The following is a 21,558-nucleotide window of genomic DNA, read 5'->3' on the forward strand; positions in this document are numbered from 1 at the left end:
TTTCAATTGTGGCACAACTGCTTTAAACCAGTAAGAATGTACTACTTTATGAGTCATTTTTATGTGTTCCTAGTACTATATTGTACTGATGTTAAGCTAAATAATGGACACTATTGAAATAATGTGATGACAGTAAATGTCCTATCACAGCTCTGACGACATCTACTTTATTAGAATAATCTATATTAGTATTGTGACACCTTAGGAAACAACTTAGCTCACAGGATCGCCATCTCCTGGGTGAGATGGTTGGCACACATAGAAAGTTCACTCCAACTCATTGAATAAAGCTTTAAACCAGCCGCAGTTAGCTTTATTGTCTTCAACACAGCAAGCAGTGTTACAACAAAAAACATACAAAGTAAACCCTAGGCCGTCCAGCCTCCAACTAAACGTTAGTTGTCCCTCACTAAGAGACCCTGAGACTTGTGCCCAGCACCTCAAAACCTTCACAGGGTCTCCCTCTTGACTTTCATTGTTCTCAGCCTTTTGGTTTGTCAAGCAGCTGCTGCCGACATGATGAGCAAATGTTCTACCCAAGATAGGAAAAGTAACACAAAGACAATATAACCTGACCCATAATATCTGTGATATCCAGACAGTCTAGAGATCCACAGTGAGAATGTGCGCGCGTTATTTGCAGAAGGATCTGGCCGTGATTTGATGTGTTGATGCAGGATATTGGGCATGGTTAGGGGGCATGGCTTAAAATGTCCCTTTTTTCCGAATTCAAAAGTTGGGAGGTATGCCTGTCTTCCCCAGACTGAGAGCCCTGTGTGAATAGCACACACCTCATTTACAGAGCCGTCTCAGGTAAAGCCTAACTAGGCTCATCAGACAGCCCAAGACCCGGACCATCTGTATGGAGTGGAAGTCGCCCTTCTCCTTCACACCCCAGCAAACCAGGCCCTATTTCGGGCTTTACATCCAAGCAATAGCAGAGAAAACCCTCTCTGCTGTACATGCTCCCTGGTTGCTTAAAACCTAACTGTTTCTGCACTGTCCAGTACCTGCACTGCTACAGTATCTGTTTGTTTTACATCAAAATGTTTTCTGTTTGTTACTGTCAAAAATGGTAAAGTACTCCTTACTTTTTTTTACAGGAGTTCATTCTGGACAACAGAGCTCTCTGGTTGGCTTTAAAGAGATGCCTGAAGATGAAACCAGGTAGTAAATATAAAAAGCTTCATACAATTTTGGAGGAAGACACAGATTGGCCACCTATTGGAACTACAATTTATGAGAGCAGCATGATGACCTGTGAGGATGCAAAAATCTATATTAACCAAGGTTATGAGCATGACAGTGCTTTGAACGGTGGACAATAGTATGCCAATGAGCAGCAAAAGGAAAAAGAAAAACAAGCCTTAAAGAAGCACTCCCAAGCTTTTTTATTTTATTTTCTATTATTAGATAGTACAGTGCACCCTTTCATTGTGTAATTTCCCCCCATATTGTTCCGTGTCCAGCATCACGTCAAAAAATTAGTATTTTTCTCAATTTAAATGTATCTGCTTGTAAGACAGGCAGTTATACCACACAAAAATGTTGCTAACTAACATCACCCATATGTCTACTTTAGATTGGCATCGTTTTTTGAACATCATTTTATTTTTCTAGGACGTTACAAGGCGTAGAACTTTAGCAGCAATTTCTCACATTTTCAAGAAAATTTCAAAATGCTATTTTTACAGGGGCCAGTTCAGTTGTTACCCCCCTCCAGTTGTTACCCCCCTCCTGTAGTTACCACCATAAGGCTCCCTATGCGTGTTTCCAATGCTCTGACTGGAGATTCCACTCCTGGTGGAGACCTTGACGTCACTGTCCATATATCTAGGGCCAGAAAGTGATAGATCAGTGACATAGAACATCTGTTCCTTAACTCACCTTGCAGATCTCAGTATATCCTATGTGGTGGAGCTTCAGCCTGTCTCCTCTGCCTCCTCCTTGTGATATGTTTCTCCCTGTCAGTTCTTACAAGCAGGAGGCAGGGGAGAGCAGTATAAAGCAGCATCTCATAGGAATACACTGGAAATGCTGCAAACAACACACAGAGAGGGTATAGAAAGTTAGTGTGAGTCAGGGGTGTTTTATAACTCTGCAGGTAATCAATGTGTTGACTAACCTATTATATCACTGTACTCCTGGACTTTTAATAGGGCAGAAGTGATCTCTTTAGCAAAACTCTCAGCATTACGACAAAGGACTAATAGATTGCCTGTCAGTTTTACACTGACAAGTAATAATGCTTTGGTATACTAAGTACACCAAATCATTATATCTGCGATCTAAAGATCGCAAAGTGAAGTCCCCTAGTGGGACAAAAAAAAAGTAAAATAGTTAAATAAAGTTTATATATATATATAAATAAATAGAATAAAAAGATTACAGTAAAAATAAAATAAAATCACCAAAAAGTGGTTTTATGTAGTCAAAGTGTCAAAACAAATAACACTTACACATATATGGTATTGCCGCGATCATAACTACTCAAAAAATAAAATTAATACATTCATTAAACCGACGGATGAACGGCGTTCAAAAACACTGCAAAAACAAACCGGCAAAGTAATTTTTTTTTCTCCCATTCCCCCCCCCATAGAAAATAAATAAAAGTTAATCAATAGGTCCTATTTACCCCAAAATAGTACTATTGAAAATTACACTTTTCCCCGCATAAATCAAGCCCACATACGGCCACATTGACTGAAAAATAAAGAAGTTACGGCTCTTAGAGTGCAGCGATGCAAAAACAAGTAAATGTTTACTCGTACTCCCTCTCTAGTCCTGGTGATATAGACACAGCCTGTTACACAGAAGGGTGTCTAGAATCACTAGGAATTGAAAATACAATATATAAAGAAATTTACAACAACTATTCTTGTATAAATATTAAGAGTACAATAAAAAGAAATAAAAATTACTCAATAAACAATATCCGAACATAAAAGCTATAGGTAACTTTCCATAGCAATTAAAGGGGACATTGCATTGGATTTCCTTTCCCTACTCAATTGTCGGTATCAACAATAATAATTGAAGGCGACCTCAACATAAATATAATAACAGTCTTGCCCCCTTTTTCCCTTTTTTCCCTTACCCAATTTTTCTAAAGTTCCAACCAAACATTATCACTAAGCAATGCATAAAGCTTTGAATGGAATTAAGCTATTTATATGACTATACAGCCAATTGCCAAGATTTGTGTACCTAAGAATGTCCGTATACTGGACTGAATGTGTTCACACACAACCAAACTCCTAGACCCCTTCAGGAAAATTTACTCATAATTTGAATCAAATTTGTGGATAATAAGTCCAAGTGGTAAGAGTATTAAATATTATTAGAACTTTAGACTTCATAAACCGGAGTTATTGACATATACTTCTGTATACTATATGTATCTCCACAGACAATGTATTTTACATGCAGCTTATATTTACTTAGATGTACATATGTAACAGGGACTTTGTTGTATTGTGTTCAAGAACTCATTACATTAAAACCAGAAATCAGTTCCTCTGCCGCCGAGCTGAGTTGTGACGGATTCTTCATCAAGGGAGATGGGAGCAAGGAAAGGGCAGAATTAATGTTTTTGGGTAGAATTATGTTTTAGTTATAAATATATTGATATAGAAAAATATAAAATAATAAGTGAACCTCACTAGTATTCAACCCAAAAGGTTGCACTATAAAGTAAAGGGATTTTCCGATATGTATGTCCTATGCAAAGAGGAGGGAGAAGGTACAGTTGGTGATCATTACTCCCTAATATTCCCTGCACAGGCCTGAGATGTTGAGTGTTGTAGGTCTTGGTTTTTCTTGTAGTCTGTTTGTAAAATAGGCTCTACTTGGTGGTAAATTGAAAGAGGTTTTCCACAGAACCTGATTTTTCTATCACAGTACAACATTAAGATATAAGTAAAGTCATGGTTAAAGTTCTGCCAAACCTCCTTACCTCTTCCCTGCCCTTGGTTCAGTGGCAATTCTGACTTGAGCTGCACACCAGAAGCAAACTGGTTGTTTATGTTGTGGTAGTTGACAGTCTATCGGAAAAGGCGGTAGTTAGGCCGTGTACTCCTGACAACCAGACACAGGTCAGCTGATCAGTTAAAAATATGATTAGCAGTGTGCTAACAGCAGAGAAGGGATTTAACGGGGTCTATCAGCATCTATCTAAAGGTTATTATTTGTATAATGAAAAGTTCTACACTTTTCTAAAATACTTTCTGCATGAATTCCTCAATGCAGAAAAAAGATAGGCTCAGATTGACTAAGGCTGGGTTCACACCTGCGTTATGCCCTTCCGTTGTTCTGCTACGTCAGAGGAGCAGAACAAGGGAATAACGAAACCAACGGTTCCATTGCGCAATGGACACTGCCGGTTGCCCACGGACTTCCATTGACTTTAATAGGTTGGGTCGGCTTTCCGTCGGGGTGTTCGTGATTTTACCGGACACAATAGCGCAGCATGCTGTGCTGTTGTCTCCAATAATCTCCGGTAATGCCGCCTGGATCTGCAACGGAGGCCCCTAAAGGAGCCTCCGACACAGATGTGAATGAAGCCTAAGACTGGCGTTTCATATGCTAGACTTAGACAGAAGCCCACTGGAGAAAGATACAACATATTTATTAAGAGGTGCATGCTGCTTAAAAAAAGATGTTGCATCTTGGACTGGCCGTGCGCTACAAACTACAATCTGGGCCAGTTGCAGGCTGGGTTCGATTTTCGACAATTTCTTTCATAAATTAGAGAAAATTCATTGGGCCGCTGGTGGCCCTGTCCCCTCAAGCTAAGCCTTGACCACTTTTTGCAAGTGGTGAGAGTGGTTTGATGGTTAAAACAGTTGCACATTTCTTAGGCGTGCACCAAAATGTTTTGTTTAGATTTTTTTCCATAGGAATACTGTGGCAAATGGCATAATAAATCTCCACATAATGTCCGGGCTCGACCCATACCAGAATACTTCCTTGTATAGAACATTTTATCAAGTTCTTAAATGTATAAAGAAGTTTCTTCTTCAGATGAATGAGGTAAAGCTGGTTTATATTGTGGGTCGCACCTGACCATTTCTAGTTTCATACCACCTTTGTGCTAATCTCCATCTGTGGCTACATAGTTTATTTTTATTTTCTATATAAAAAAAAAATATGCTAACAAATAATGAATTGTGATTTTGAAAATTTTAGCACAATGGCCTGCAATAAAAATTCCAGACAAATAAATAGAATTTTTCAGGTGGTTGAATACTTTTACAAGGCACTATATAATCTGGGGCTGCTTCATAATACAGCACATTTGATACCAGATATAAGAGATTACAATTGAAGTTTGTATTCTGGCTGGGGTCTGCCAGCTGTGATGGTGAGCGACATAGCAAATTGGAAGTCTTTAAAAACCGCCATCTTCGAATGAATGGGTCGTGAAATTCGAAATATGAAATAAATGGTAGACTTGATTTTGGAAATGAGTGAAACTGTACAATGCTGAAATTGGTTTCTTTTTAGTCCAGTTTCCTATTCAGGGCTGAAGTTGGTTTCTTAATCAGCAATTTCTTATTCACATTTTCAGTATTTTTGTTTTTTTAAGAATATTATTAGTATAATTTTCACTTTAATATAAAGTATGTTGCACTGAGCTGCCAGAGGTGAAAACACTTTAAAACAGCCTAAAAACAGAAAGACCTGGCACAAAAATAGGCATCAAAGTGAGCAATACAAACTGTGATGTATAGTGTTAAATATATTTGGGCAACCGATCTCACACTGCCAACATACAGAGAGGAATGCACCGCATCAAAATCAGTAGAGTTCAGCCTGGCCTGAACATGTTCTGGGCATGGAAGCCTGCATCAAAGTGGGTAGACGGATACAATTTCCAGAATTGAATAAGTAACTGTTGTTTCTAAAGGGTTAAATGACATTGGGCCACTGATCTCACACTGCCAACATACAGAGAGGTATGCCCGCATAAAAATCAGTCGAGATCAGCCTGGCCCGAACACATTCTGGGCATGAAAGCTGGCATCAAAGTTGGCGAATTTAATTTTTTTTCAGATTTGTATAAGTAACTGAGGTTTGTGACGGGTTAAATGACTTTGAGCCACTCATTTCATACTACCAACATCCAGAAAGGAATGCCCCGCATCAAAATCAGTAGAGATCAGCCTGGCCCAAAAAGGTTCTGGGCATGAAAGCTGGCATTAACGTGGGCAAATTGACAATTTTTACGAATTTGAATAAGTAACTGATGTTTTTGAAGGGTTAAATAACTTTGTTGCCACTAATCTCACACTGCCTACATACAGAGAGGAATTCCCCTCATCAAAGTCAGAAGAGTTCAACCTGGCCCGAACACGTTCTGAGCATGAAAGCTGCCATCAAAGTGGTTAGACGTACACTTTTTCCAGATTTGAATAAGTAACTGGTATTTTTAAAGGGTTAAATTACTTTGGGCCACAAATTTCACACTGCCAACATACAGAGAGGAATGCCCCGCATCAAAATCAGTTGAGATCAGCCTGGCCCAAACTGGTATTGGGCATGAAAACTGGCATCAAAGTGGGCAAATTGACAATTTTTCTAGATTTCAATAAGTAGGTGGTATTTTTAAAGGGTTAAATTACTTTGTGTCACTGATCTGACACTGCCAACATACATAGGGGGATGCCCCTCATCATATTCAGTATCTTTTAGACTGGCTGAACATGTTGTGGGTATCAAGGCTGGTAACAAATTGTGAAGATAGACACTTTTAGTTGATTTGAATAAGTTTGAATGGGTCTCGTCTGTCTTCTCGTTTACTTTTTTTTCCCCCATAGGCACAGATTAGTTAAAATGACAGAGGTTCCAAATTTGACACAAGAAGGACACGACCTATGCCAGATGACCTACATTTACTATAATGGAGTCTATCATGCTTTCTTTGTTGTTTCCAATATTCTACTGGATTAGTGCGGCATGTTGAGCTATATTTCTACCAATTATGACAGAAATCTACTATAGAGACTCTTTAAAGAGGATCTGTCACTAGTTGTAAGTAACCAAATGCCATATATATTTGGTATATATATATATATTCTAGCATTTTGGTGTTATGCTATACTAGCCATGGGGCGGTAGCAATATTCTCTCTCTGCACACAGAAATACCTCCCCAGGAGAAAGAATATTGTTACCGCCCCTGTGGCTGCATATAACTAGTGGGGCTTATATCTCTGGAACAGCTGAACCGATTTGGACAAAACAAACACCAAAATGCTAAGGCTTCATTCACATCTATGTCAGGGCTCCGTTCGGGTGTTCTGTCGGACCTTCCCATCAGGGAAACCCATGAACAGAACCCTGACTGAAACAAACGGAAACTACAGGTTTCCGTTTGCATCACCATTGATTTCAATGGTGACGGATACGATGCCAATGGTCGCTGACCACTAACTCCTTTCATCCGATCGACGCCCTTCTCTCCAGAGATGTCGGCACATGCGTCCATCCTGTTCCACAGTGACCACTCTTAAGTGTTTTCCAGTTCCCAGTGTTTCCCGTTCCTGCTACCTGTAACCTGTATCCCGCGCTATCCTGGTCAAGTGTCGTGTTGAGCTGAAGTCGTGCTGTGCTGTGTTCCACACCTGGCGCCTGCCTGCTGCCTAGTCCCAGCTGAGCCTGTCTGAACTACCACAGGTACACTATACGAGTTATAGACTGTGACCTGTGTCCTGTTGGCCAGCTGCCATACCGTCAAGGCAGTACTGCCCAGTGGGTCCACATACCCAACGTGACACAAGGGTTCCGTCATTTTGACGGAATGAATAGCGCAGTAGACTGCGGTATTGCTTCCAGCAAAACGACGGAAAGCTTGCACAACAGAGAGAAGCAGAAACCATTTGCACTGGACCCGGAACGCCTGAACTGAGCCATGACGTCAGATGAGATATGGCATTTGGGTACTTAAAACTGGTGACAGATCCTCTTCAATGAGTGTCCGATACAAATGTGAACAGACTTTTAGTTATGAATGGGTAAAACTCAGGTAACAATTGGGTTAGAGGCTCCGTCAAAACGTAGTTACAATTATTAATGATGTACGCAGTGTTTTTTTTACCTGTGACGATGACTGAACCGCCAACCCCGACGTCAATTGGTTCCAGCACACACTGGTGTTAACGTCATAATATTTGATGTCAAAAATCATTTTGAGGAATGATTGGGAAAAATTAAGCAATTAAACTTTTTACTAATGTATCGATATGGAGAATGGTAACCATTTATTTATTCTGTTGTGTCAGTTAACAGACAGGAAGTGACAGGAATTCCATCTGTTCACATAACCTTCTCTTTATGGTTACATTATGTAAACATGCACCATTGTATATGATACATTTTCTTGACCACATTATGTAATGTAAACATTTACTATTGTATGCTAATTCTCTTGGTCTTCTGGTACACGTCACACATACGTCCTATTAGCTCTAAAAAGTGCTGTAATTAATAACGATGTCAGTTCTGAATACGAATTCAGAGCTCTGTGTACACACAATAAACCAAGGAATATAAAAAACTGTCATATATGTTATTAAATAATTATTCTTTCTTTACTTATGAGGCTGCTTTCCTCCTCCTTCCCATTTCTCATTTTCTTATCTCTAAGTAATGGAGGAGGAGGAGGAGGAGGAGGAGGAGTCTCGTCCCTCTCTATAGACTTCAATTTTAAAAGCAGAAAAGAGCAAAGCAGCCTGATAAATGGCAAAAGTTGCATTTATTTAATAACATATATTACAAAGTTCATTATATATTTACCAGTACTATCCATTCATGAAAAGTTTTTTTATAATTAGACAGCGTAAACTCAGACCAGACAGTATTTACTGATGCAGAGTTATCACAGTGGATGATGAATGTTTTTACTGTCTAGTCTAAAGGGCCTTTTATACCTGACGATATTCGGCCGGTGCAGCCGGCGCTGATGAACGAGATATCGTTGATAGGCGCTCGTTTGCTCCTGTCACACGGAGCTATGGATGGAGACGAGCGGTCGTTACTCCCATCGCTCGTTCCCATCCATTATTATCATGTCGCTAGCGCGTCTCCCTATTTACTTATTCAAATCTAGAAAAAGTGTCCGTCTACCCACTTTGATGCCAGCTTTCATGCCCAGAACCTGTTCGGGCCAGGCTGAAATCTACTGGCTTTGATGCGGAGCATTCCTTTCTCTATGTTGGCAGTGTGAGATCAGTGGCCCAAAGTCATTTACCCTTCAAAAACATCAGTTACTTATTCAAACTTGTAAAAATTTAAAATTTGCCCACTTTGATGCAAGCTTTCATGCCCAGAACCTGTTCGGCCAGGGCTCATCTTGACTTATTTTGATGCAGGACATTCCTTCTCTGTATGTTGGCAGTGTGAAATGTGTGGCCCAAAGTCATTTAACCCTTCAAAAACTTCAGTTACTTATTCAAATCTGTAAAAATGTTCAATTTGCCCAATTTGATGCCAGCTATCATGCCCAGAACTTTTTCAGGTCAGTCTGATCTCAACTGAGTTTGATGCAGGGCATTCCTCTCTGAATGTTGGCAGTGTGAAATGTGTGTCCGAAAGTCATTTAACCCTTTAAAAATACCAGTTACGTATTCAAATCTGGAAAAAGTGTCTGTCTACCCACTTTGATGCCAGCTTATATGTCCAGAACCTGTTCAGGCCAGGCTGACCTCTACTGAATTTTATGCAGGGCATTATTCTCTGTATGTTGGCAGTGTGAAATAAGTGGCCCAAAGTCTTTTAACCCTATAAATCACACTTTGATGCCCATTTTTGTGCCAGCTCTTTTTGTTATTAGGCTGTTTTAAAGTGCAACCTCTGGCAGCTCAGTGCAACATATTTTATTATTAATATGTTTTCCCTTAAATATATTCTTAAAAAAACTAAAATACTGAAAATGCGAATAAGAAACCAACTTTAGCCCTGAATAAGAAACTGGACGAATAATAAACCAACTTCAGCATCGTTGAAACTGTGATATTTAATTTCTTCAGTGTTTCTGCAAATCTTTTCTCACTGCTTGATCCAAAGCAAAAATTGTGTATAATTCATATGGTGTTGCCAATTTTTTTGCCCTATTAGTTTATTTAAAGCCTTAAAGGGATTGTCTGATATAAGAAAAAAGGCTCCTTTTTTGTAATCGCCACAATTTTTGTAGCAAATCCTTATTTACTTGAATGAGTCTGAGCTACAACATCAGATAAAGCCCAAGATGACATAAACTGGAACCCTTAAGATGTTGCAAATTTAAATCAAAGCCTTCACAGCCTTCACAGCATGCCTTGCTCCATTCCAGCAACCCAATGGCATTGAGTTCCTGGTGTTCCTGGTGTTACTTGATTTCTCACAGATGTCCTGTGACAGACCCGGTTAGACCCTAACCTTGCTTTTGTCACTCTACTATATTTCTACTGTCCAGTTGGTATGCCTTGCAGCCCATGCCACCCTAGAGTGAGATATACTGCAGAAACTATCTCTAAGCTTCATCTTATATGCCTCGCCAGTCCAAAAGTGGCACTCCTTTCTATAGTGTATACTGGTATTATATTGTAACTTTATTTTTTTTATAGCTATGTTGTCTTTTTTGAGACATGCAATGCCACTGGGGCATGCACATCCAAGCAACAAGGGGGGTGCAGGTGCAAAATTTGGGACTGTTGTTGTGCCACTGCTCATATACCCTTTTTTTCACTCCATGTGTTTTCTTGTTGATGTGTTTGTCATAAAAGTTAAAAATACATGCCACTAAATGTCATCCTATAGAATCCAACTGTTGTGCAACAGTTGTGATCAGTTTTTGAGCTAGTCTGTGTGTAGCCCCTGCCCTCTGATGTGTCATTTCTTCCCATGTTCCCAATGTCATTATACATTTGATCCACCAGAGGGCAGTCTTCTCACATTTAAATAATATTTAGCAAAAAAGAAAAAGTATGTAGGAAAAACATATTCCCAAAAATTAAATTGCAAGCTTTTGGGGCACAGAGGCCCTATTGTTACACAAGTTCACAAATAAAAAACTGAGAAGATAGCCCAACTATTTAAGACTGCGTTCACACGTAGCGTATTTGCTGCAAAATTTTCTTCCAGATTTGCCAGAAAATCCACAGCATATTACGGTAGCAGCAAAGTGGGTGAGATATTAACAAATCTCATCCACAAGCTGCAGACAATTTCTGTACAGAAATTGATCTGCTGTGCAGGTTGTCACTTTTTGTTGTGGAATGGTTGCTTGTTTGTTGAAAATTGTTCCCATTGAGATTTTTTACTTCCGATCTCCAGGGATGACATTTCATCCCATGTGACCACTACAACCAATCATAGGCTGCAGCGGTCACGTGGGACGCAATGCCATCCCAGGAAGCCGGCAGCACAGAGACCAGACAACGGTGAGGCGTCGCTATGGGAACGCCAGGGGAGGCGAGCATGATCTTTTTGGTCTTTTGGCCAAAAACAGTCCTACCCAATTCAATCAGGAATCTTGCGAACAGGGTCTCCCTCGACCTTCCCATCCGTGCTGCAAATCCTGTCCAACAGTAAATCTAAAATATTATTAAAATCTCCCAGCATCGGGAAAGGAAATGTGATCTTAATAACACATTTAAATGTCTTTAACTCCTTCTTTGTCAGATTCTGACAGCTATTATTTTTTTATTTTTCTGTCGACGTAGCTGCATGAGTACATGTTTTTGGTGGGACAAGTTATATTTTTCAATGGCGCCATTTTTGGATAGCTATAACTAATTCATTCACTTTTTTGGGGGTAGACAAAAACAGCAAATTCGCAATACGTTTTTTTGTTTTATTTTATGTAGTTGATCATCATATGGTATAAATAACATTTTAATTTTATTCTACAGGTCGTTATGTCTTCGCCAATGCCAGACATGTATTGGTTGGTAAGGTTTTTTTTTTTATATTTTACTACTTTTGTAGAATAAAAAAATCTTTTATAGAAAAAAAAACTTTTTGCATTGCCACATTCAGGGAGTTATAACTTTTTCAGTCGACATAACTTCACGAGGGCTTGTTTTTGCAGGACGAGTTATATTTTTCAATACTACCATTTTGAGGTACACATGAGTCCCTAATTAGCGTGTATTTAGTGGAATTAATGGAAAAAACTGCCATTCCGCATTGTATTTCAGGATTTTTGTTAGAGCGCTCACTGCTGGGTATAAATAACATTTTAACTTTATTATACATGTGGTTATGAATGCAGAAATACCCTACGTATATATTTTTTTATTTCAGTATTTTAGCACTATATGGGTACTTTAAAGGTCAATGCACTCGATGCATATTACATCGATGCGGTTTTGCTGAGCGGATTTGCATTCAGCAAAACCGCAGCGTAATGCAGTACCAGCATAGATAATGAGATTCCAGGGAATCTCATGTCCACACTGCAGCAATTTTTGGGACTTAAATTGACCCCCGGTGCGTATTTTCAAACCGCGGCATGTCAATTTATCCCGCGATTCCGTTTGTGAATTATATCTTCCTAGTTCTGGAGAAATACGCAGCAAAATGTAAAGTGCAGCGATTTACACACACCTTCAGGTGCGTTTTTTTGCCGCAAATTTCATGCGGTTTTGCTGCGTATTTTCTACAACAAAATACGCAACGTGTGCATGTAGCCTTAATGGGGAAAAAAATATTTTATTGATTTTTTTATTTGAAACATTTTTTTTAATAACATTTATACGACTATTTTTTTTAATGTTTTTTTTTATCCCACTATGGGACGTCACTTAGCGATCTTCTGATCACTTCAGTAATACACTGCAATACTCCTGTATTGCATTGTTTCAGTGTTTTAGTGACAGACAACCTATTAGGCTCTAACAGACAAATACACATGGCAGATACAGTATGGGGGCCGAGGTTAGCACACAGCTGTGTCCCTGTTTTTAGATGGAAGAGAAAAGAGCAAAATTACACATTTTTTGTTCATTGGCACGCAGCGCCCAAGTGAAAGGTGAAAAAAGAACAACAAAATTCAGCAGCAATAACAATTTAAAGAGGCTCTGTCACCAGATTATAAGTGCCGTATCTCCTACATAATCTGATCGGCGCTGTAATGTAGATAACAGTGGTTTTTATTTTGAAAAATTATCATTTTTGAGCAAGCTATGAGCAATTTTAGATTTATGCTTATTAGTTTCGACAACTAGGCGTGTTTTTACGTTTTACCAACTGGGCGTTGTGAAGAGAAGTGTATGACGCTGACCAATCAGTGACTAATCAGTGACCAATCCGCATCAAACACTTCTCATTGTTCCAGCCCCTTGTTACAGTGTGATTGTGCAGTGAAAGAAGCTGGGCTGGAACAATGAGAAGAGTATGATGCTGATTGGTCACTGATTGGTCAGCGTCATAAACTTCTCTGTACAACGCCCACTTGGTCAAAAAAATTGCTCATAACTTGCTCAAAAAGGATCGTTTTTTTTTAAAAAAAAAAACCCCACTGTTGTTATCTACATTCCAGCGCCGATCAGATTATGTAGGAGATAGAGCACTTATAATCTGGTGACAGAGCCTCTTTAAGAAACTGCCCTGTAAGCTGCAATGTATCTGAGAGATTCTATATCTATAAGGACAGACGCGCTGCTAACACATAAATAATCTTTGAAGTGAGTTGTGCATGAAGATTTTGGATGCCAGGGTAATTAGAAGCTAGTTAGACAGTACGGAAAATGTACTATCATGATCTTCATAGAACAATCAGGATTTTTAAAGTTAAAGGAGTTTTCCCCCAATTGACATATAAGACCTATTCACAGGACACGCGACATGTGTTGGATATCTGGGGGCCCCGCTGATAACTATAGCCAGATTCTGAGCCCCCGTTCCTCCTGACTGCACGATCGCAGCGAGGAGGAGTTTGAATGGAGCAGTTGTCGAGCATGTGCCCTATCGCTCCATTCAATGTCTACGGGGCTGACGGAGACAGTGGAGCACTGTACTCAAATGTCTCCATCAGTCCCAAAGACATTAAATGGAGTGGCACAGCGCATGCTCGGCTGCCGCTACATTCAAAGTTCTCCTCACTGTGGTCACCTATCCTGTGGATAGGTGATAAATGTAAATTGTGGTAATACCCATTTAAGTAGACTATCTTTGCTGTTAATCTTCCATTGTAAATAAAATATATGAATTTAAAAAAAAAAAAAAAAAATCTTTTTACATTTTTATCCACCTACTTATTTTCATTTTTAAGCTAAATTTTTATTCAAATAATCCAATGTGCACTGACTTCCAAAGCAGATCATGCAGCATTAATTCTTTTTTTAGTCCCACTAGGCGACTTCTCATTGTGATCTATGATCGTTTATATAATGCTTTGGTATACTCAGTATATCAATGCATTATTGCCTGTCAGTAATAAACTGAAAAATATATAGCCATGGCAGGCCTCGGGGCCTTTGTTAGGCTGCAGGCTGCTATGACAACCCACCGGCACCCCACTTTGATGGGTTTATAGAGGGAACCCCCTCCCTCTGTTTAACCACCTAGATACCATGGTCACTATTGACTGCGACATCTAAGGTATTAAACAGCCTGGATTGGAGTTATCTCCGTTCCCGGCAGCTGCAGTAGGATCTCGGCTATATATTAAAGTCAGCACCCTCTAATGATGGTGCGGGCACAGCTCCGGTGCTCCGGACATTCACTGGACCTACCATTATGAATTATACCCTATTGTGATCAGCAGAACGTAAGATGCTGGTATACCAATTTGTTGGAAGGCATTAAAGGAATTCTGGGTGAAAAACTGCATAATTTTACATTTAATATAATGCACAGACTAATTGTGCTTTAATTTTGAGTAACTTTCCTTTTAAAATATCATCTACCCAACAAGTTGCAGTATGCGAAAAGGGCTTTAGACTGCTTTTTGTCCATATTCCCCAACTACCACTCTACCTTCTGATAGATCAGAACTAGAGAAGAATAAAGAAAAAGAGGAAAAGCAATATGGATGACATTATTTCAGTTATTTAAAAATATGTCGTATTGCCGAACTCGGTATACTGTATTTTCCAGACTAAAAGGTCAGTTTCACATGGCAGTATTTTGGGCAGTATTTTGTTCCAGTTTTTGTGAACCAAAATAGGAGTGCAACCAAAATAAGAAAAAGCAATGAAGGATAGATTTGTACCTCTTTTGTGTTGTCAACCCATTTCTAGTTTTGGCTTGCACAGCGTTCAGGTTCTGGTAAGTTGAGAATATTGTAACTTGAGACCATAACTCTATGGAAAACAAGTAATTGGTTCCCACTCCCCCAAAATATGAACCAAAAATAAGAAAGAAGGAAGATAACTAATTCAGATAATCAAGTCCTTAGATATAAAAGTCAAAAAGAGCTTCTGGATGCTATAACTCACTTTCTATTATGAGGACATGAGCTTCTACAGAATTCGGTACTTTACACAGTGTACCAGAAAAACAACATGGGGCCACCCTCATCTGATGTCCAAAGGAGCAACTCATCCAGGTACAGGTAAAGACCAGTACAGGACATGAGAGGCGCTACTAGATAGACAATTTTTGCATGCACTTCAGTAATACAGGGGTTTAACCAGTAAAATGCTCATTCTGATTTTCTGGATCTTAAAGCCAATTTCACGCCGTTCCGATGCAGACTATTTGTGGCATTGTATGTTAAATGTAGATTCAAGTTACAATCACCCAGAAAAGACCATTGCATGTTAAAAATATTGTAACCTGAGGCATGGTTGTAACCTGAGGGACCACTATGGCATACTTGCCAACTGTCCCGAATTTGCCAGGACTGTCCCGAATTTACAGAGACAGTCTGCAATTGCAACCTTCAATTGTATCTTCGTCCTCAGGACTAGAGATGAGCGAACCGGGACAACCGAACCCGGTTTCGGTCCGAACTTCCGGAAAAGTTCGGTTCGCAGCGAATCCGAACTTCACCGGGTTCGGCCGAACCCGTTTTGACCGAACCCGGTCAAAAACATTATACAAATCGGCAGCCACTTATCTCTATCAATCACTGATAGAGAAAAGAGGCTGCTGATTAAAAATAAAATAAAAAGCATTTCATACGTACCCGGTCGTTGTCTTGCGGACGAGTCCCTCTTCTTCCTCCAGTCCGACCTTTTCTGACGCGGCAGCCTGTGATTGGCTGCAGAGGCCTCTGCAGCCCGTGATTGGCTGCAGAGGCCGCGGCAGCCTGCGATTGGCTGCAGCGCTCACATGGGCTGCATCGTCATCAAGGAATGTCGGGCCGGATGTCGAGAGGGACGCGTCACCAAGGCAACGGCCAGGAGACCGGACTGGAGGAAGCAGGGAGTTCCCGGTAAGTATGAACGTCTTTTTTTTTACAGGTACTGTGATCGGTAGTCACTGTCCAGGGTACTGAAACAGTTACTGCCGATCAGTTAACTCTTTCAGCACCCTGGACAGTGACTATTTAGGGTATGTGCACACACACTAATTACGTCCGTAATTGACGGACGTATTTCGGCCGCAAGTACCGGACCGAACACAGTGCAGGGAGCCGGGCTCCTAGCATCATAGTTATGTACGATGCTAGGAGTCCCTGCCTCTCTGCAGGACAACTGTCCCGTACTGTAATCATGTTTTCAGTACGGGACAGTAGTTCCACGGAGAGGCAGGGACTCCTAGCATCGTACATAAATATGATGCTAGGAGCCCGGCTCCCTGCAGTGTGTTCGGTCCGGTACTTGCGGCCGAAATACGTCCGTCAATTACGGACGTAATTAGTGTGTGTGCACATACCCTTACTGACGTTGCCTAGCAACGCTGCCGTAATGACGGGTGCACACATGTAGCCACCCGTCATTACGGGGCCTCATGCACACGACCATAAAAACACCCGTTATCACGGGTCGTAATTACGACCCGAAATAGCGGGCCCATAGACTTCTGTTAGCCACGGGTACCTTCCCGTTTTCTCACGGGAAGGTGCCCGTGCCGTTAAAAAGATAGAACATGTTCTATTTTTTTATTTTACGGGCCGTGCTCGTAATTACGACTCGTAACTACGAGCACGGCCGGCCACGGGCAGCCGGCCGCTTTTGCGAACCGTGCTGTCATTATAATTATAGCAACACGGCCCGTAAAATAGAAAAATAGAACATGTTCTATTTTTTTAACGGCACGGGCACCTTCCCGTGAGAAAACGGAAAGGTACCCGTGGGTAACAGAAGTCTATGAGCCCGTTATTGCGGGTCGTAATTACGACCCGCAATAACGGGTGTTTTTACGGTCGTGTGCATAATGGGAGCACGGCTCGGAAAAACGAACGGCTGCCCGTGCTCATCTCCTGAAATACTCTGTGCTGCCTTAAACTCTGTGGACAGGTCAGGATCCTGTTTCTTTTAAATGCTGCTAGGGAACCCGCTCGATCCACTATATAAGGCTACGCTACAGTGCAGCATTTAAAAGAAACAGGATCCTGACCTGTCCACAGAGTTTAAGGCAGCACAGAGTATTTCAGGAGATGAGCGTGCAGATTCAGTCCTGCTGTGAACTCTGCTCTTACCATTACGTAGCTCTCAGTCTGTTACCTCTCCTCCACTCCTGTCCTCAAGAACACCTTCACATGATTGGCAAGTCACCACGTAATGGTAAGAGCAGAGTTCACAGCAGCACAGAGTATTTCAGGAGATGAGCGTGCGGATCTTGTGCGTGGTGGTGACTTGCCAATCATGTGAACGTGTTATAGAGGACAGGAGTGGAGGAGATGTAACAGACTGAGCTACGTAATGGTAAGAACAGAGTTCACAGCAGCACAGAGTATTTCAGGAGAGGAGCGTGCAGATTCAGTGCTGCTGTGAACTCTGCTCTTACCATTACGTAGCTCAGTCTGTTACCTCTCCTCCACTCCTGTCCTCAATAACACCTTCACATGATTGGCAAGTCACCACCCCGCACAAGATCCGCACGCTCATCTCCTGAAATACTCTGTGCTGCTGTGAACTCTGCTCTTACCATTACGTGGTGACTTGCCAATCATGTGAAGGTGTTCTTGAGGACAGGAGTGGAGGAGAGGTAACAGACTGAGAGCTACGTAATGGTAAGAGCAGAGTTCACAGCAGCACTGAATCTGCACGCTCATCTCCTGAAATACTCTGTGCTGCCTTAAACTCTATGGACAGGTCAGGATCCTGTTTCTTTTAAATGCTGCACTGTAGCGCAGCCTTATATAATGGATCGAGCGGGTTCCCTAGCAGCATTTAAAAGAAACCGTGTTTGTGTATATGTGTGTTTGTGTATATATGTGTGTTTGGGTATGTGACTTTGTCTTTTTTTGTTTTTATGTGTGTTTGTGTATATGTGTGTGTGTGTGTATATATGGGTGTGTTTGTGTATGTTTGTGTATATATGGGTGTATTTGTGTATATGTTTGTGTGTAGATGTTTGTGTGTGTTTTTGTATGTGTGTGTGTTTGTGTATATGGGTGTGTGTTTGTGTGTATATATGGGTGTGTTTGTGTATATGTGTTCATGTATGTGTGTGTATAACTGTGTGTGTGTGTGTTTGGATATGTGTGTTTTTGTTTGTATATGTGTGAGTTTGTGTATATGTGTGTTTGTCTGTTTATGTGTGTGTGTATATCTTGTTGTGTTTGTGTATATATGTGTGTCTGTGTATGGTTGTTTGTGTGTGCGTGTATATATGTGTGTAGGTGAGTAGAAGTATTGGTATTGTTCACATTGATAACTGTTTTTTTATGTTGTTGCAGATTTTGATGTACCGATTGGACTACGTCTTCGATTCGTTGGACTACTGCGTAGATCTACGTTTTATCAAATTTTAATAAAATGGTTAACGAGGGTTTTGTTGGGGATTTCTTATTTCAATAAAAAAGAATTGTCTTTGTGTTTTTTTTTAAACTTTATTAGTGCCTAGATAATGGCAGTTGGCTGATTGACAGCGTCCATTATTAAGGTGGTACTTAGTGTTAGCCGGTGCAGAGGCTAGCACTAACCACCCATTATTACCCCGGTACCCACCACCACCAGGGGTGCCGGGAAGAGCTTGGTACGATCCAGTACCCGACCATCTGTTGTGATGGTCGGGTACTGGGGCGGCCGTAGGCTGGTATTATGAGGCTGGGAAGGGCCAAAATCAGTGGACCTTCCCACCCTTGTAATGCTAGGCTGCTGCTGCTGTGTTGTATCGGGCTGGTTATAAAAATGGGGGGGACCCCCACGTCGTTTTGTTTTTTTAATTTAACAAATTTAGCAATAGACGGGTCCCCGACATTTTTAATAACCAGCCATATACAAGGCCGCAGCAGTCTGGCATTACATTGGTGGGAAGGGCCACTGGTTTTGTCCATTCCCAGGCTAATAACACTGTGTTGTATGTGGCTGGTTATGATAAATTGGGTGGAACCCCATGTCTTTTTTAAAAAAAAAATTTAAATAAATAAATAATTTAAAAAAATGACGTGGGGTCCCCCCCACTTTTATAACCAGCCAGATACAACACAGCAGCAGCAGCCTAGCATTACAAGGGTGGGAAGGTCCACTGTTTTTGGCCCTTCCCAGCCTCATAATACCAGCCTGCGGCCGCCCCAGAGCCCGACCATCACAACAGATGGTCGGGTACTGGATCGTACCTGGCTCTTCCCGGCACCCCTGGTGGTGGTGGGTACCGGGGTAATAATGGTGGTTAGTGTTAGCCTCTGCACCGGCTAACACTAAGCCTCGCCTTAGTAATGGATGTTGTCACTCAGACAGCGGCCATTACTAAAGTGGTAGTAATAAAATTTGAAAATAAAAAGACAAAGATATAGATAAAATATTTTATTGAAATAAAGCACCCCCAACACAACCCTCATTAACCATTTTATTGTAGAAAAAAAAACCGTCATCGAAGTAGTCCTCGAAACCGACGTAGTCCAAACACCAAACCTGTAAAAAAAAAAATGAAATAAAACATGTCGTAGGCTTAGATTCAGTTTAATGTGTGATACTGACTGTTATACCATGTATAGAAGCCTGCCGTGAAGTTGACTTAGATACAGGGCGCCAGCAGACAGTATCATACATGGCCATACATACATATATACAAACATACATACAAGCATGCACATATATACATGCAAATATACATACATGCAAACATACACACATATATACATGCAAACTATCATACATACATGCATACACACACATGAAAACATACATACAAACAAACATGCAAAGATACATACATATATACAAGCATGCACAAATATACATGCAAACATAAATACATGCAAACATAATTACATACATGCACATATATATAAACATACATGCAAACATACATGCAAAAATAAAAACATGCAAACATACATACATGCACATATATACATACATACATACATGACAACATACATACAAACATACATGACAACATACATACATACATACATGCAAACATATATACATGCAAATATACATACAAACATGCACATGTATACATACATGTCAACATACATGCAAACATACATGCACATATATACATACATACATGACAACATACATACATGCAAATATATACATGCAAATATACATACATACACACATGCACATATATACATACATGCCAACATACATGCACATATATGCATACATGACAACATACATACATACATACATACATACATGACAACATACATACATATATATATATATACACACATGCAAATATACATACAAACATGCATACATAAATACATGCAAACATACATTCATGCAAACACACATACATGCAAACATACATACATTCATGCAAACATACATACAAATATACATACACACATGCACATATATACATACATACATACATGACAACATACATGCAAAAATACATACATGCAAACATACACACATGCAAACATACATACATACATGCAAATATATACATGCAAATATACATACAAACATGCACATATATACATGCATGCCAACATACATGCACAGATATACATACATACATACATACATGACAACATACATACATGCCAACATACATACCAACATACATACATGCCAAAAAAAAATAATAATACGTTCATACTTACTTTCCTCCTGTCCGGCCTCCAGCGATGACGTTTCATCCATGTCGCCGCTGCAGCCTGTGACTGGCTGCAGAGCCGGTCACGTGGGATGAAGCGTCATCCTGACGTGCGTGACCGCCACTACAGCCTGTGATTGGCTGCAGCGGCGAAAGGGATGAAACGTCATCGCTGGAGGCCGGACAGGAGGAAAGTAAGTACGAACGTATAATTTTTATTTTTTTATTACATTTAAATTGTATTTTCCGCGCGCCGAGCATGTACTGTGAAGGTTGCTGAAAGAGTTAGTGCAGCCCATTAACTCTATCAGCACCCCGGACAGTAGCATGCTCGGCGCACGGACGTGACAGGTTCGGTCAGAACTAGTTCGGTCCGAACCGAACTTTTTTGTGAAATTCGGCGAACTAGCCGAACCGAACTTTTGATAAGTTCGCTCATCTCTACTCAGGACGC

General features: G+C 40.5%; 1 protein-coding gene across 1 annotated transcript in view; it reads left to right on the forward strand.

Annotated features, from left to right (window-relative positions):
- LOC142759514 (putative cation-transporting ATPase 13A4) overlaps window positions 1-2,296 on the forward strand; it is a 74,461-nt gene extending 72,165 nt beyond the window's left edge. The window contains exon 31 of the mRNA XM_075861760.1: window positions 1,104-2,296. Within this exon, the coding sequence (XP_075717875.1) occupies window positions 1,104-1,328 (225 nt within the window). The 3' untranslated portion in view covers window positions 1,329-2,296. The remainder of the gene's footprint in view (window positions 1-1,103) is intronic.
- Window positions 2,297-21,558: the final 19,262 nt, after the last annotated feature.

Source organism: Rhinoderma darwinii, chromosome 4, assembly GCF_050947455.1.
Source record: "Rhinoderma darwinii isolate aRhiDar2 chromosome 4, aRhiDar2.hap1, whole genome shotgun sequence".
Lineage (NCBI taxonomy): Eukaryota > Metazoa > Chordata > Amphibia > Anura > Rhinodermatidae > Rhinoderma > Rhinoderma darwinii.